At 35.3% G+C, this 18,771-nt stretch overlaps 1 protein-coding gene across 3 annotated transcripts in view; it reads right to left on the bottom strand.

The window, feature by feature from the left end:
- Positions 1 to 18,771, bottom strand: part of PHIP (PHIP subunit of CUL4-Ring ligase complex) — a 73,967-nt gene that overhangs the window by 24,348 nt on the left and 30,848 nt on the right. For all 3 annotated transcript variants that reach the window (XM_081945152.1, XM_081945150.1, XM_081945151.1), the window contains exons 15-22: positions 18,002 to 18,136; positions 10,283 to 10,411; positions 8,456 to 8,681; positions 6,855 to 6,980; positions 6,311 to 6,488; positions 5,316 to 5,439; positions 3,184 to 3,324; positions 1,166 to 1,242 (exon numbers count right to left, since the gene is read on the bottom strand). In XM_081945152.1, the coding sequence (XP_081801278.1) occupies positions 1,166 to 1,242; positions 3,184 to 3,324; positions 5,316 to 5,439; positions 6,311 to 6,488; positions 6,855 to 6,980; positions 8,456 to 8,681; positions 10,283 to 10,411; positions 18,002 to 18,136 (1,136 nt within the window). The remainder of the gene's footprint in view (positions 1 to 1,165; positions 1,243 to 3,183; positions 3,325 to 5,315; positions 5,440 to 6,310; positions 6,489 to 6,854; positions 6,981 to 8,455; positions 8,682 to 10,282; positions 10,412 to 18,001; positions 18,137 to 18,771) is intronic.

Below are 18,771 nucleotides of genomic sequence, written 5' to 3' on the forward strand. Positions count from 1 at the left end.
ATATGCACTGATGTGCAAATTTAATATCCATCAGAAAAAGTATGTTTCAGTATGTTACTAAAAAACTAGCTAACCATACTATGATGAAACAAGTAATTTTTGCCTTAATTCTTCTGGAATTAGAATGCATTTAGATGAAAAGCACTGAACAAATGTTACTTGCAACTTCATATAGAACCATAAGGTATAAATGTAAGCATAAAACCAGGTGAGCCAGAACTAAAATCATCAAAACAAGAATTACCTAATAATGTTAATTTGATGCTCATAAACTCCTTATATGCTCTAATTATTTATTATCATTATACTCCCAAGAAAAGAAGTTTGAAGTATTGTCAAAAAGAAAACATTTTTTCATTCAATCTTTATTATGGTCAAGGACCAGCACAAGAAATGTTTAAATTATATGACATACTGCTTTTTTTGAAGCAAAGGTGAATGTGAAAAAACAGGCTGGAATATAGCAGAGAAGACATTTTTCCCTAAAAAATGTGTTCAAGCCCGCTGTCTTGACAAAACAAATATAAAAAAATTAAAGGAAAAAGAGACACTAGCAAAATTCCACAAACCTTTGTGCAAAGTCCAAATGTTGCTATTTAATAAGTAGTTGCTAGTGTTTCCACTAAAATTAGTTACAGAAGAAACAGGATGTACATTAAAAAGGCACCGCTTCAGTGGTTCTTGAAAACGTTGTGTGGTTTCAGTGTTTCATTTATTCACGAAAGAACGCTGTACACCATTTTTAGTAATGGGCAGTCTTGTTTGTATCTCAGGGTTGTTTGAAACATTAAGACATTTTTAACCTGGGAACTGCCTGTATTTTTCAATGTGATGAATGAAAATGTAATTACATATCAACACTAAATCCTAGAGATAAGGGTTTCAGGAGAGAATTTAATGGTGACCCTTTCCTATGTGACAGAAGGTCATTCCATAGGAGCTTCCGATCTTCAAGGTGGGCAGGAATGTGACTGAAAGATCTCTGTACATGTATGGTTTTTTATTTTTTACTGGATTCTTTCTTCCATAAAGGTTTCTTAAACTCCTTGTTTTACATTTTTTACTCAAAGTATATTTTATGAATCTGAATAATTAACATATACCTTACCACTTAAATCTCCCATTTAAGTTCAAACAGCATAGTTCCTGATATTCAATCACTTACCTAGAACTACCATCACTATGCCATGCTTTTCTTTCATCTTCTGATGTTCCACCACTGGCGACAACAATTTCTCCTTCCTAAGAACAATATAATATTTAGGTATTTCTTCTGACATGCTAAGATTTTCTTTAAAAATAATGAAGTAAACTAAGTACTTCTGATTAAGAATGCAGTTATTCAGTGACTTCATTTCACTCAATTTTAATGCTACTTTGGGTGGCTCACCCCCCAAAAAGAAAGAAACCTAGTAAAATTGACCATGGTAAGTCTTTTTTTAAAGTAACCACTAAACAACTTTCTTGAAAACTAAGATCTAACCAAACACTGGTTCTTTAATTATTATCCACAGACTCACCACAGATAATTAGCTTATATAATTGATTTCCAAATGTAATTAATATAGAAAAGTTGAAGCAGTTTGGAACTAGAGTATCGGAAAGGCTGCCTTCTTTGGTATACATCTGGGTATAACATACTGTAAACAGCAAAGGTTTGGTTACAACACAAAACACATAAAATGTCCATTTCAGGAGAAATACTTCTACACCAGTGGTTCTCAACCTGTGGGTCGGGACCCCTTTGGGGGTCGAACAACCCTTTCACAGGGGTCGCCTAAGACCATTGGAAAACACTTATTTTCAAAATAATACGGAAAACATAAAATGGCCACCGCTAGTTTCGCGCGCTTTAAAACGCGCCCAGAATGCAGCCAGACGTCTAAAAACGGCTGTTGGAAAGCGCGCCAACACACAGCTTTCAAAATGGCCGCCACAACCTCCGGAGCCAGCAAGGATGCCGCCGATGGAGAAATCCAGCCGAAATTCCCCTTAGCAAGCGGCCGGGGGCGAGCCAACGCCAGGATCGTCCCCACACTCTCCGGCAGACGCCTGACTAGTGGCCACAGCTGAATACGTTGCTAGGGCAACAGGTGGGCTCCTCCAGTGCCTCTGTTTTAATTTAGTCTATTTTAATAAAAGCCAATAACAAAAAAAGGTCGAATTGGTAATAGAATAAAAGGAGGGGAAAAATCCTGATAAGTAATATGCTAACTAAAAAAATTTTCTTTTTGGGGAACCCAGCCTATTTGTCCAAAGACCGGGAACTCCCCAGAGTACGTCCTATAGGGCGGACTGAGTTTTTAAAACTGACCCTGTGGAGGCAAAGGAGGCGTGACCAGGGGAAAAAATCAACTCAGTCCTTGGGCAGATAGGCTGTGTTAACCCTTCCTTGGACTCTCCAAGCAGCGCCATGGAGAACACTTATTTTCAAAATAATACGGAAAACATAAAATAATTTTATAGTTGGGGGTCAACACAACATGAAGAACTGTATTAAAGGGTCGCAGCGCTAGAAAGGTTGAGACCCATTTTCTACACTGTCTTTGAACCTGCAGTAGAAGGATCCACAGCACTGGAATTTTCATAATATATGTGATTGCTGAGTTCTTTTTATGTTATTTGGTTTTTGTTTCTTTAGTTACAATATTTTTAGTTTAAATCATCATAACTGCCTTGCCACTTATATGATTAATAAATAACTCTCTGCTAAAGGAAGTCAGATTTCCCATGCGTGGCATTAGGAAAACAAAGCATCTCTGAACATTTACTAAAAAGCTCTTCCTGAAAAAGATAAGTTGCGTTTAGCATGTGTAATATATGAATAGATCTAGGAAAAATACCAATTTTTGTCTTTAAGAAAGGAGAGTCAAGTAACCTGAGAAATTATGAATGATTTCGCATGCAAACAACCTAGGTGCCTAAACTTTCTGTTAATACACCTCCCTGTGATGTAATTTCAATGTACACACCTTCCCTAAAAGTCCAGACACCAAAATGGGCAATGAAAACAATACAACAAAGCTTAATTTTAATAGAAAATAAAAATCTTCACTTCCCTGGATTCTTTGCAGCTCCCAAAGAGAGGAACATCTCAGCTTGGAAAAACCCGATCTACCTTATCAGAATTCAATGAATAGTCGTGTTCATTTCATTTAAAATGAAACACAATATAACTCTTACCTCTGAGGAACTGCTTCCATTTTCATTGTCTTCATTTGGCCTGACAGTTTCCTCTAAGGCATATCTGGTTCGATAGTTATGTTGGTTGGCCTGTTGCTTTTTCGAATCACCAACATCCAATAAATGATCATGTGAATGGTTCTAGAAACACACAAAATGACCATTAATCAGGACCATGAAAAACCTCTGTGAAACAGTACAGAGGTAGAGCTTACCAGTGGAAATAAAAAGGCTTTAGATAAACTAAGTCTCCTCTTCCTTATACATTCTGACATTAATATTACAATCTGAATGGCTGCTAGAATTCACTAAACAACCCCCAAAAGAGCAAAAATGCAAATATAACATAATAAATATCTGCAAAAATATGTAAAAATATTTTGAGAGATGAATTCTTTGTACAATTTTAAAAAACTACCCTAATAGTGCTATGGTTATAGAACATTTTACTTTCTATCGTTTCAAATAGTTTGTCCATTTCTTAAACTTTTCAGTATAAATAAAAATAAAACGATACTGCAGGTAATTCAAAAGTTTTTTTTCTCCAAGCTAACAGCAAAGGTGTTTAAATCCTAAAGAGCTATTCAGGATCTTTCATCATTTTTCAGGCTGAAGAACTTGTTAATTAAAAGAAAATTCCTGGAATCCCTGATCAAACAGAAAAGTCCTCATGCTAGAGAACTATATTCAACTGAACTTTTTCTTCTTTTTGCCCTTCTTCTTTCAGGGAATCTCATCAAGTTCTTACGAACTCTCAGCTCTGTGGATCACAATTTGAAAATCCACAGCTTCCATTAGTTAACTAAAGAGATGCAAACAGTAACACATGAAAAAGGTTTTCATATAGGGCAAGAGGCACCCTCCTACTATAGGTTGTTCTCTCTTAATAACCATTTGTTCAGTCACCTTAACGATGGCACTTAATGAATGGAACTGATCCAGTAGTGGGATTAAAAAAAATTATTACAGGTTCTGTGGGTGTGGCATGGCTTGGCAGGCATGGCAGGGGAGGGATACTGTAAAATCTCCATTCCCTCCCCACTCCAGGGGAAGGTTACTGCAAAATCCCCATTTCCTCCCAATCAGCTGGGATTCCAGAAACAGAGAATAGATGGGGGTGGGGCCAGCCAGAGGTGGTATTTACTGGTTCTCCGAACTACTCAAAATTTCTGCTACCGGTACTCTAGAACTGGTCAGAACCTGCTGAATACCACCTCTGAACTGATTCTCACAATTATGGCTGTTGTATGCATTTACAAGCAAACCGTGTGCTTCAACTCTCCCCACCCTATCTTCCCGCTATCTCTGCTTTTTTGCTGCGACCTGCACTGTCTTCCTGCCTCCTCCGTGGCTAGGTCAGGCAAGCTGCCTTTGGCAGACAAGGCTCTGTCACCCTGCGAGACTTGCCATGTGCTCTCGGGGCCTGGATGCACATGGAGGAGGAAACAGGAGGAAGAAGACAGAGAAGGTCAGTGAGGTGCAGCAGAGAGCAGCAGTGGAAGAGTGCAGGGCAATCAAAAGGCGGGGCAGGGAGGAATAAGCTGGTGGGAAGAGTTGAAGCAGAGTGAGCGCAGCTGGGAAGTGGAGCCTCATCTGCTAAGTGTTGCTCACTGGGCTCAGCTGGGAAGGTAGCAGGACTGAGCAGCAATTTGTGCAGAGCAGAAGTTTGAGGTCAAAGCTAGGCACATCCAGACTGTTTGCTTTCAAGTTTATGATACAGGTAATCCTCAATTTTCAACCATTCATTTAGTGATCGTTCAAAGACACAGTAGCACTGAAAAAAGTTACTTATGACCGTTTTTCACACTTACAACCACTGCAGCGTACTTATGATCACATGATCAAAATTCAGATGCTTAGCAACTGACTTTATATGACGGTTGCAGTTCCTGGGGTCATATGATCACCTTTTGCCTAGCAAATCACCTTCTGACTAGCAAAGTCAATGGGGAAGCCAGATTCACTAATTAACAACTGCAGTGATTCTCTTAAGTGTGGCAAGAAAGGTAGTAAAATGGGGCAAAATTCACTTAAAACCTGTCTTGCTTAGCATCAGAAATTTTGGGCTCAATTGTGGTCCTAAGCCAAGGATTACCTGTACTCTACATTCTTGTCAAGAGTACACTGCTTACTTTGGGCAAAGATGGTATCTTATTTTCTCTAGGAACATGACTTATAATGTGCTTTCTTCTCTCTTCTGCTCTGTATGTTCTTATTTCTTCTTCTCCCTTTGCTGTTCGCCATTCTTCTTGCCTACTGCAGGACAAACATTCAAGCATTAAAGTTAATTTAAATGTATTAGAATTTGATGCATTATTCCAATTTTTGTATCAGGAGGCACACATTTGCATCCCAATCTCTTTGAGAGTACACAGCTTCATAATAATGATATCTACATAAACCAAACATCTACATAAACAAAACAGGGTTGCTTTACAATTCTAAAATATGATATTTTGTGTAATTCCCTATAAATATAAAAACCTGTACTTACCCTAAGTAAAGTGGTTATGTAATCCTACCTATAACACTGTAGCACAAAATACATATTGGAGTACTAAACTAAACTAATCTTAAAGTACCCTTCCTGTTAGTCGAGAGAAATGGCCTTTTAGAAATGAAAATACCAACATGGAAGCATAGAAAATATGATAGAAAATATAATCAGGAAAAGAGAAGTAGTTAGAAGAAAAGATTCAAATACTCAAGATCTAATATTTGAAAAAACCTAGAAACAAAATGTAGGTCATGTGATTCTTGCCTTCTTGAGCAAATGAGGTTATTAAGTTTCACCGGGAACTATCCTCACACCAAACTGAAAAGAAAAATATATTTGCAGCAATTGCTTTTAACCAATATATTTTTTATCACTTGTTCGATGAAACTAAGCATAAAGCATACCATGAAATCTAGCATTAATTTTGTGCTTGTTAAACAGAATGCTTATCAAGACTTACATTTAAGCCCAGAGAGAAAGAAATCAGATGACACAGTTTTCAACATTATGGGAGGATTGGGGGAATCTGCCTGGAAAATTGGAACACTGTGCTGTGCCAACATAAAGAAAGCATCATTGTTGTTCATAGTGCAAACTTACAAATACAATATCATTAGATTTATCTATTACCTGGATACTCCTGCTGATAATTCTGGTACCACAACCCTTCGACTCCATGCTACCAGATCCCGTTCAGTTGCCATTTCACTTCTTGGGGCATTGCTATGCATCTGGCGAACTCCTTCAATTTGTCCACTGCGTCTTAATCCCACATTTGGTGGTGAATGTACTTCTGAGGTAGAGTTTACTGAGGATAAATAGAGAGAACAAAACAGAAATGAACATTTTTAAACAATGTATTGAATAACCAAGAGGAAATTTAAAACTATTACTGAATAAAAAAAAATTGTGAACAAATGTCTTAATAAACACACACATTTTATTATTGAAAAATAATTTAAATTCTATTATTAATAGGCTAAAATACTATTCCCATGATAAAATCATGTCAATTTAGATCCATGTTTTTCAACCTTGGCAACTTTAAGATATGTGGACTTCAGAATTTCCCAGCATGAATTTGGGAATTGAAGTCTATACGTCTTAAAATTGCCAAAGTTGAAAAATACTATATTAAATTATTAAAGTTAATGAAATGAGGATTTTTTTATACCTCTGCCAATTCTATTTGTATTACTGTTTCCAGCTTCTCCAGACCGACGCTGATCTTGTTCTTGTTGAAGTCTCTGTATCATGCTATCCAAAGGACTAACTTGTTGACTCAAAACTTGATTCAGTCCTATTAAAAGTAGAACTTGGTTAATTTAAAATATATCTTTTACATTTAAAGTGCATGTAGTCCATTAGAGTGCATAAAGTCTATAAGAGTTCAACTGTTAAAAACATTAATTTGGAATGAACGTTTTTATCATAATTCACTTAAAATTACACAATCTGTATCAATTCAATTCATGCCCCCTAAAATTAACAGCACAGCTTCAACACCTGAATTTGAATCTTTCTTAAGGTCATGCAAACAATGCAACTTGTTTTGTTACATGCTCATCTATAAGTAAGAGATAGATCTTTTTTCTCCTATGTTGGACTGATTCAGTTGAGTTCATGAAGACACAATAAACTAGATCTGAGTTCCTGATATAATTTGCAGTGTAATGACTCAGATTTTCCACCTGTGAATTATCACAAATGAATAAATGATATGTAATTTCTAATTTTTACATCCAAATAGGTTGTTGAAACTGTCTGAAACTGAAGTTCTATGAAACCTTGTCTCAGTAAATGGGATACAAGTCTGTAAATAAAATTACATTCCTTTTCCAGCTTTAAGAAATCAGTACCAATTGGACAAATTAAGCTTGTACACATGCTTATATATTTTGACAAAAATATCGGTAATTAATCTCTCAATAACATATGCTAATTTATATCATTTAACAGGTCCTGATCTAGTGAAAATTGCGAAAAAAAGTATAAAATAGTTTTAGATACAAATTTACCCATCCACTATGTTCATTTTTTCATATGTCAAAATGTTAATGAATCAAGTACTTGTTATTTACACACTGGAGAAAATGAACACTATTCCTTCAAAACTTCCTCTTTAATACCACTAAATTAATACATTAACGTCAATTGTATTAATTTTCTCTTTCAAAAACTGTGGAAGAGATTATGAATAAGAAACTTGCCATTTTTTCAGTGACCCATTTAGAAATGCAAAGAAGCCTGGAAAATAGATTGGAATTTATCACTAACTGATCTTCAGATGATTAATTGGTGGGACAAGCAAACAAATCTCACTTATGACACCATTCCTATTTCTTTCTTTCTTTTTTTGCAAGGTGATTTAACGGTTAAAGACACTGAACCTACCAGTTGGAAAGTGCCGCATGAAGGGTGAGCTCCCATTACTTGCCCTAACTCCTGCCCACCAAGCAGTTCAAAAGCATGCAAATGAAAGTAGATAAATAGGTACCACTTTGGTGGGAAGGTAACAATAACAATGTTCCATGCGCCTTGGTGTACAGTCATGCTGCCCACATGATATGGAAGTGCCTTCAGATAACTGTGGCTCCTTAGGCTAAGAAACAAAGCTGACCTAACACGCACACACCCTTAGAATCAGACTGGACAGGGGAAACTTTATCTTTATTCTTATGCCTTTGGAACTGAAGCTAGTATGAATGCTAAAAAGCCCCTCTCAAAAATCCTGGAAAACAGTAAGTTCCATACAAAATTAGGAGTTGTACATACCTGAGGATGTTACCCCCATCTGAGGAATAAGCTGTTCTTCTCTACAGTTTTCACGTCCTGGAACTAATCTCTGAAATCTTGATGGATGAGGGTTACCATCAACATCAACCAAAAATGGAGGTGGCATGAGATGTGGTGCCTGTTGTGTTTGTTCATCCAATACAAAATTATTGGCATCACGAATGAGAGGCCGATAATCACTATGAAAGAACATCTGATCTGCTATCTGTAAATAAAAATACATTTTTAGAATTATAGACTATATGTAATTGAAAGAAAGTTTAATAAAGTATATCTGTGACTCAACATCAAAATAGTTACATATTGCTAAAGTAACCTTTTCTAGATAACTTTCTTTTGTAATAATCAAGTCTAGTTAAGATTTAAGAAATGATTAAATATAGATTGCCATCAGTTCAAAAAACTGCTAATTATAGTATAGCAGCTAAAGTAATTACACAATTCTTTTATAAAACAGTTTTTAGGTTGAAATTATACATTTGAGAGCCAAGGTCTTCCAAGACAATGAGAAATGGTTCTGCACAGGGATACATAAATAGTTATTAAATCTCCATAAGGATATAAACTTGTATAGTAGCAAAGGATGTAAACTTGTATAGTAGCAAAATTTGTTCCTAGTGAGCTCCTTTTTCACATTTTGTTAGCATCTTATTTTATAATGGAATAATGATATATCTGTACATTAAAAAAACCTTACATTTAAAAAGTATTTCTAGCAAGAAAAATATGGCAAATTGCTATAAGTGATATAATGGATCTTAGTAACAAGTAATCTTACATCTACTAGTATAGATGAATTTTAATTACTTATCATTTTTTAAACGTTTCAATATAGTTGCAGGTAAGACTAGCTCCCTAAAAAATTGTAATTCAGTTGGCATATTTCAATAATGATAATCAAATAGAAGTTTTTAAATTTTGGTTAGTGCTATGATATTACAGGTGCATTAGTTATCCTAGGGAATTAGGAGGGTAGCCAATGAAAGGAATTCAAGCTCTATTACAACCTGTTTTCCATAGTTGCAAACTTTTTGAGCAAAATGGAGTTTCTAAATTATTGGTTTTTTATTTTTAGAGATGTAGACATTTTGAATTAACTATGTCATTACAAAGAAATCAATAAAACTTCAGTTTCCAAGATAGGGGGAAATGACATTTCATTTACAAGGATGTGATCTTTTTATAACACTGTTATAAAACAGTTTGAAATTTTTGAAATCCTTGGTATAACACATTCAGACAATTCTTCTTCATAAACTGAGGGCAGAAGAGAGATCCTGATTAATTCTAGATTCTTTTCCTCCTTTAGAGAACCTTAGAATCCAGAGTGTCAGTCAGTTTGGATTTAGAATTGGAACCTGATTCTTCCATTCATCTTATTTCTGTATGGAGATCAGTTTGTGAAAATATTTAAAAATCTTTTTTTTAAAAAACTGTCCTAAATATCATTAGTAATTCCTTTCTTTATGGTTTGAAGGCACTACATTTGAAAGACGTTAAGTTGCCCAACTCGTCTAGAACATATAATTTCCCATAAGCATTCCTGTAATAGGACGAAGCATTCCTGTAATAGTAGATTAAATCTAATATTTATTATTCAATATTATATAATAAAAGAATTTTGAGATTCAGAAGCATATTCCTGAGCCATTCATTATAAAAAGAAAAAACTAAGATTTAATTTGTAATGGAACAGAATTTGAATGTAACTTTCATTCATACTGGAAATCTATACAGTCATTTGATTAAAACTAGCTTGTATCTCTTATGCAAAAATTACAAATTAAACAGTTTCTTGTATAATACCTTATCATATTTGCTACTGGAACCAAATCCAAATATTAAGAGGTGCCCATGGGAATCTGTACATGCAAAATGCTGGCCATCAGGAGAGCACTTGCAGTCAAAAACAGCTCCGTGTCCTTGTCCTTCAATCTGAAATACAGCAGCACATGCATTAGTACTAAATGCCAGAAATCTATCTCATTTTCAAAATGTGATGCAACCTATTAAAAAGAAAATCCTATTAAATAGAAACAATCAATATATCATTCATTGTGATTTGTAAATGAAATCGAGTTCCCAGAATCAGGAAACTATGCTTATATTTGATTATGTTCTTGATAGTGTAAGAAACCTGAAAATTAATTAACTATTGAGGAGACTCATCAAATTAACTTTGACCAAACATATCTCACTAAACTTATTTCAAAGTAAGCATATTTAGAATCAGGATATTTAATTCATTATTAAAATAAGAAGCTGTAAAAGGTGAGGATCCATCCTTGATTAATATAACTTGGAATGGGACAATTTGCTGTGGCCATCTTGCCACAATCATCTCACCATGGCCAACTTCCTGCGGGCAACTCGCCATGGCCAACACACCATGGGATAACTCAACGCAATCAACGTTATCTTCCCTTGTTTCTTTGACATTATTTTTGTCAATGGAAATAATGTCAAAAGAATTGTGGACAACAGTTTTCCTTCGTGGAATTGTTCCTTGCGAGATGGCTCCAATGAGCTGCTCCACAGTGAGTTGGCCATAGTAAGATGGCCACAGCGAGTTGTCCTAGACCTAAAAGAACCGTTGCCCATTTCTTATTTTGTTTTTGTATACTTGAATGAAAACTCTATCCAGAATTCAATTATTAATAGCAATTTGCCTTTCTGGTTAAAAAAAAAAAACAACCCATGGAATTCTGTATAATTTACTCCTGCCCAATGTTTCCAGTGAGATGGTAAGTATATAGCTGAACTAGTTGTTTTTTCTGTTTTATACAAGTTCTATATTTGACTGCTTGCAACCCATCTAAAGAACTCCAAATATTTTAAAAAGAATTTTACCTGATACCTGATTTTCTGTTTTCCACTTCCATTAATCCAGAACAAATGGGTTTTTGTTTTTCCCTGTAACCTGTCAATCAAGCACAGGTGACCAATCACCACTCTGAACTTTCATACCCTACTAATATTCCTAGTTGCCAATATTTTGGTAGCAGTAAGCAAATATTTGTTCTGCCTATCTGTGGAAAGGCTATGAAATGCAGAAATGCACTTAAAGTGAGTAAAATTTTCCTTCTAATCAAGTGTGCATTAAAATCCCAGGGGGGGAAATTATAAGGAATCCTTTGTCTTACTATAAAGTTAAGGCTCTGACAAAATAAACTGTACTAGGTTATATATTATCTCAGATTCAGGTAGTCTACTAAAACAGATTCAGGTAGTCTACTATTTTAATAATGCTAGATTATATCTGAGTATATAGAAGTTTGCAAGAAAGTTACGTGTGCTTCAAAGTTAACAATAAATCAAAGTAACAAAGAGACCATATCTCTACTTGTATCAAATGGAACCGATTTCCAAGTAATACGGTATGGATTTAGAAAAAGTTCCTATTCACTATTCTTTACAAGTCTTGTCCATGTAGTTCCGTTGTGACTCAGACAAAAAAAAATCCCAAATAGGAAGAAAGGGGCATATTTTGATTTATTTTTCCCTTGTGTACCAGAAGATTTTTAAAAACCCTTAAAATTGTAGCATTCTTGCCTATAAAATGCGCTGTGCATGGTCATATAGGCTTTCCTATGCAGCATCTTATGTAATGTAATTAATTTCCTATTTTTAAATAATTTGGAGTACATGTATTATTTTATTTTAATATAGATCCAACAAATCAATAAAATCAAAATCTTATCTCTCTAAAACAAAACAAGAAGCGATCTGTGTTGGCTTTGTTACAGTACACATATTTGTATAAAATCTGTATGGCTATTTTCAATTATTTTGGAATTGTAAAAAAACCCTAGCAAATCATAGAAAAGTATTTCTGCAAAAAAAAAAGTTGGAAGAGCAGATAGATCACATTATATTACTCTAATCTATAAGATGGAGTTTAAAAATTGTTCCAAGTACTAAAAATTCAGTCCAATCTGTTATACAATTTACAACTTTGTATTGAGAACTACAGTGGATATAAAAAGTCTACACACCCTATTAAAATGCCATTTTTTTGAGATGTTAAAAAAAATCAAACCAAAATAAATCACTTTAGAATTTTTCCACCTTTAATGCAACATACAGGCTGTATAATTCAACCGTATAACAAACTGGAATTTTTTAGGGGGCTAAATAGCAATAAAAAATGGACAATAGTATAGTTGCATAAGTGTGCATACCCTTTTACAATCAGGGACGTGGCTATGTTCAGAACTAACCAATCACAATCAAACTGATGGTAAATAGACAGTATACATCTGCCATCAATTAAAGTGACTCTGATCAAATCCATAAAAGTTCAGCTGTTGTGGCAGGATTTTTCTGACATCTACTCTCAGTTGCATTTTACAGGAAAGCCATGGTTTGCAAACAGTTTACAAATCATCAAAGGGCTCTCATTGTTGGAAAGTATCAATCAGGAAAAGGGTACAATCTCCCCCCCCCTCCATGCATTTGATATACCATGGAACACAATGAAGACAGTCATCAAGAAGTAGAGAAAATATGGCACAACAATGACATTACCAAGAACTGGATGTCCCTTCAAAATTGATGAAGAAAAAGAAAAAAACTGGTCCAAGAGGTTATCAAGAGCCTACAACAGCATTACAGCAGCTGCAGGAATTTCAGGCAAGTACTAGTCATATACTATGTAACAATCTCTGATATTCCTCATATACCCAGGCTGTAGGGTAAGGTGGAAAGATGAAAGTTTTTTTCTTACAAAGAATAAACATCCAAGCTTTGCAAAACCCTACCTCAAGTCTAACAAAAACCTATGAGAAAATGTGTTATGGTTTGATGAGACCAAGGTTGAACTTTTTGGCGCTAATTCAGTGGTGGGTTCCGGTACAGTTGCAACGGGCCCGGCATCACCCACATGGACACGTGCGGCGCGCGCATGCATCGTACTTGCCTGTGATGCCTCCGCAACGCTCCAGCTGCTCAGCGGAGCATCGCACTGTACGCGCCATGCATGTGCACGTAAGCGCCGAAGGCTTAAAGGACAGGTAAGGAGCTCGGGCAGGCGGGCCCTCCGGAGCATACCGGAACAGTATCTGGTGCTCCGGGCAGGCTCCAGTACACCCATACCTCCTGTGTACCTCCTGCAACCCACCACTGTCCTAATTCCAAAAGTATGTTTGGCATAGAAACCAACACTGCACATCACCAAAAGTACACCATACCCACAGTGAAGCACGATGGTGGCAACATTATACTTGGAGCTGCTTTTCTCAAAGGGAATTGAGGCTTTAGGCAAAGTGGAAGGAGTTATGAACAGTTCCAAATATTACTCAATTTGGGCACAAAACATCGAGGCCTCTGCTAAAATGGTGAAGAGGAATTTCAACTTTCAACACAACAGCAACCCAAAGCATACCTCCAAATCAACAAAGAATCAACAAAGAATGGCTTCACCAGAAAAAGATCTAAGTTTTGGAATGGCTCAACCAGATCTCGGATCTGAATCCAATTGAAAAACAGTGGGGTGACCTAAAGAGAGCTGTGCACGGGAGATGTTCTCACTATGTAACATGTGGTGCTTTTGCAAGAAAAAGTGGGCAAAGATTCCAAAGGCAAGATGTGGCATGCTGATAAGGTTCCTATCCCAGAAGATTGAATGTGCTCATAAAACCAAAAGGTGCTTCAATAAAGTATTAGTTTAGGAGTGTACACATTTATGCAAATGAGTTATTATATATTGTTATTGTTATCCTTAAAAGATTTTAGTTTTTAAAATTGAAATTGAACTGTAAAGCTTCAATGTTATGTTAAAGAAATAAAAAATTCTGAAGTAATTAATTTTTTTATATCTCAAAAACCTGGTATTTTAATAAGGATTTTTATATCCACTATAACTCGCACACAGTAAATGAAACAAAGATGCAGAAAAATATGGCAAGTTTAATGTCCTTCCCACATCCCTTAAAATTATACATACCGTGAACTTTCTTAGATGAAAAAAATAAAAATGGCTAACTTCTTCCATGAATTTTTAAAAACAAACAAACCCTAAAATGCTCTTCTCAGTATCCTCCAGATTAAAAAAGTTATAATGTAAGAAACTGCTTCATTATATCTTCTGTACTGATTGGTGAATAAAGTTCAGAAGAACAGCTTTTCAAGTGCATTGTTTATGGACACACCTTAGAAAGGTTCTTAAAGTCATGAAAATATTTTTTTTATTCTTAGAAACTAAAATTGAGTTCCTTCTCTTCTACATGAACCAGGTAAATGCATATTCACACATAAGGAAAAGAGGTCTACATACAGGAAGCTTATTCATGTCTCAGCTTATTAAGACTGACTGCATTCCATATACTGTATTTTTCAGTCTATAAGACACACTTCCCCCCCAAAAAAAACCCCAAAACTGGATGAAAATGTCTGTGCATCTTATAGATTGGATGTTGCCGAAGCCCCGCCCAACTGCCAGCCCCCACCCTTCGGCCTCTGCCTCCCACCAATTTGCCTCCTTGCAGCAAACAGCCAGCTGAGCTTCAGCACAGCCTGATTTAGCACGAGCAGTTGATTGGCAGTTGGATTGTCCTCCCGTAATACCGACAATCAGCTGTTCCATGCTGCAGCCAAAAACGGGATTCGCTGGGGCCGAAAATGGGGTGCACGGAGGTGGCGGCGATGGGAGGTGACAATCCCCGCTGCCTGAAACAGGTGGTCAGTGGTATTCTGGGAGGTTGATCCAATCGCCAATCAGCTGCTCATGCTAAATCAGGCTGTGCTGAAGCTGACCAGGCAGTTTGCTGCAAGGAGGCCAATTGCTGGGAGGAAGCGGCAGATTTTTTTTTCTTGTTTTCCTCCCCAAAAGCTAGGTGTGTCTCTTATAGTCCAGAGCATCCTATAGTTCAAAAAATATGGTACTTAGACCTTAAGCTATTTTTTTTTACTTTCTGCTTCTTTTTCTAAATATAATAGTGACTACTACTACACTAAAATTTAAGAAATTCTTGTTATAATGCAATCTAATGAATTCAGTTTATAAATATAAAAATGAAGAACTTAAGAAATGTTCATATTTTTAATATAAAAGCTAGGGCTCATAATTGCAGTAATTTGGAAAGCCATTATTAAAATATAAAGATGTGTTTTAAGTAATATTGACAGCTTAAACTATTCTATTGCCACCAGCATAAGTAAAATGTATGACTAAACATTATAAGGGCAAGATTTTAATGTAGTGGTGTTCTCCAAAACTCAACCTGTTTTGACTCTAAGCATCTTGCTATTTCTTAAAATGACTGACTTTTTCAAGAATCCACTTCTAAAGAAATGTTTAAAAAACAAGCAAATTTGATCTAAACTCAACAGGTTCATGATGACATGAATCCAGATGAGTTCATGAAGCATATTTCTCCTCTATGATACATTTATATTCACAGTGTTGAATCCAATGAAAAAACCATTAAGAACTTTTTTTCTACTTCATATTTCACCGTTCCTATTTTCAACTGAGGTGATACTCAGAAGATACATCTGATTGCCGTTTAATAAGTTTAACTTCATATGACATTTGCAATTTGAAGATGATGCACATTTATTTGGCACATCTGGCTGACTTTACAGCTTGAAAGATAAAACTAGGTCAGGCCTGGTAGAGCCAGCATAATGTAAGCAGTATCACCGGACAAGCTACCTTTCTATTTGTAATGTGTGCACATGTGCCCAAAGGTGCGGAGCTTGCAAAACAGCTTTTGTCGAAAGCAGCAAGACACTACTGATCTAATGGGAGAGACTAACAGAGGATGCAGGGGTTGTAAACCAGTTTAGGAAGTAAACAAACATCCTGGAAAGAAAGTAGCAGCAAACCACTTCTATACTGTTGCCAAGAAAATCACATGGTCATAATCATTGAGTCACTCAAGCTACTTAGTATATCTTTACCATAAATATTTAATGCAATAGGCCTTCCCTTTATGTAGAATATAAATAGGGGTACAGACTTAAGGTCAAGTGATGTCTTACAATTATTAATGTGCTAATAGCACTGATTAGCAATCAAAATATTGAATAATTCATTCCTAAAGAAAATTGTACTGCTGTCTTCTACGTTTACATCAAATTTATGATAACACCCCCAACTGCAAAAGCAAAATCCTACAATTAAAAACATAATTTTATTTTGCCTATTCATATGTATATATTTCTCAACAAAAAATAAAAAAGTGAAAAATGCAAACTATTTTGTCAGTAACAATGAGATAAGGAATTACCTTGTGCACCAGAAGCTTCTGCTTGATTTACAAAAACCCATTTGCTCTGAATTAGTAGATAGTGTACAATCCAAGACAATTTAAAATTATAACATTTCAACACTCTTTTAAATATGGAATTCATCAAGATACAAGATACATATATACAAACTAAAAAGGGGACACCCTTCTTTACGTGCCTGGACTAAAACTGTTAGAAATAAAATTGTTCTAGACAAATAGAACATGACAATTTTTGTCTATTATATCTCAGCTTAATAAGCCATAGCATGAACTATTTTTGTGTGTATATTGAACTAATTTGCTTTATTCTTTGAGTAAGCAATGGTTAATACAGGAAACCTAAACAATTTATAATTTCCTGGATCCACTAAACCATGGCTATCAAATAGAGGTGTAAAGTCTTTGGATCTAAAGCAAACAAAGATGCTATTGGTCTGGTATGGACACGCTCATAACCAGATCCAGAGTTGTCAACAATCCTTTCAAAGGATTTCCTGAACTTTTAGGCAGCTGCATGGGCTCAGGAAAATACATGCTTGCTTCGTATCCAATTTCTACAACATCTCTGTTCCTAACTATTCACATTCCCAAGACAATTGAAGAGCCGAAGTTGTTGTGAAGGGTTAAACTGTATTTTTCCGATTATATATTGTATTGTGGCTATGCTTATAGTTAGGGTTAATTATAAACATTGCTAATTGATGTGCAACTTAAATGAAGACACTCCGTTCAGGTCTTCACAGAGTGAGCAAAAAACTATGAAGTTCCTCCTCATCACTTACTGAGCAAGGATGGGGGAGGGCTTCACAACTTTTTTCCCAATTTCTTTCTGAAGGCCCAAAGTTTACATTGTCCATATTTAATACAAGCTATAAATTATATCTGAATAGACTGGGGGTTAAATATACTGTACATAGCAGGATGGCTGTCACAAAAGTTAACTAATACTATGACTAAAGCCATTATTCCTCCTTTTACACATTCCAGATATTCTGGCAATTTTGGGAGAACACAAAATTGGAGCTAGCTATTCTACTGGTATATTATATTACCCAAATGATAAAGAGGATCTCCCAAGAGGAGTAGCATTAAATTTTATTCCTGATATTACTATTAATAATAATTTGAGCAGTTTAATCGCCTATTCAAAATATTTAAAGAAAAAAAGTTAGTTTTTAAATTGCTTGCTATGAATGATTAAACATTTACCATACAACTCTGTCATTTTGCATTAGATTAATAATAGATAGAACAAGCATTTGTAAGACATTAATACAAATAATATATTTACCATATTGAAGTATGAACGAATTTTTGTTCCCTTTGCCAAATCCCATACTATAACATTTCCATCATGACCAGCGGAGAAGAGAACTCTGGGATCAAAAGGGTGACTTTCAAGTACAAATACTTCATCTTCATGACCCTAGAATAATGTTTTATAAGTTAGAAATAAAATTCTGTTAAAGACAATGAACTAATTTACTAAATCAAAAAATAACCAGTCAGCCAATAAACCAAAGAAGGTATAATGCAGGATAGAAGAATAGAAGAAAAGTATCAATTGTCAAATTTTGCTATTTGGAATATACAAATTTTGATCAACAAAATGCTGTTCAGTTCAGCAAGAACTGTAGGAACTTCAGCTGTAGGAACTACTAGAATATAATTAAATAGTAGGATTTCTAATAGTGAATGTTCTTTGAAGCCTCCACTATAACCTGATGTAAAATGTACTATTACCCCAACTTGGTTCCCCTGCCAGCAGGACTGTCCAAACAAATAAAAGAAAATCTATCAATAGTTTAATAATAATGTAAACCATAATCTCTACCCAGTTTCTCTAGTAAAAGGACAGAATTTGAAACCCGGTCTCCAGTATTAATTCTCATCCATTGCAAGGCTTCTCAATTCATTTAATTATACTTGCTGGCAGGAACAACCAAAAAGAATCAAACAGTGTACACTAACATGTTTATTTTATCACAATAAGCTAGAATTCTAAAGAATGCTAGTTTATCATTACATGTAAATTAGCCTTTGCCTCCAATATATACAATA

Source organism: Natrix helvetica, assembly GCF_964273705.1.
Source record: "Natrix helvetica genome assembly, chromosome: 2".
Taxonomy (NCBI): domain Eukaryota; kingdom Metazoa; phylum Chordata; class Lepidosauria; order Squamata; family Natricidae; genus Natrix; species Natrix helvetica.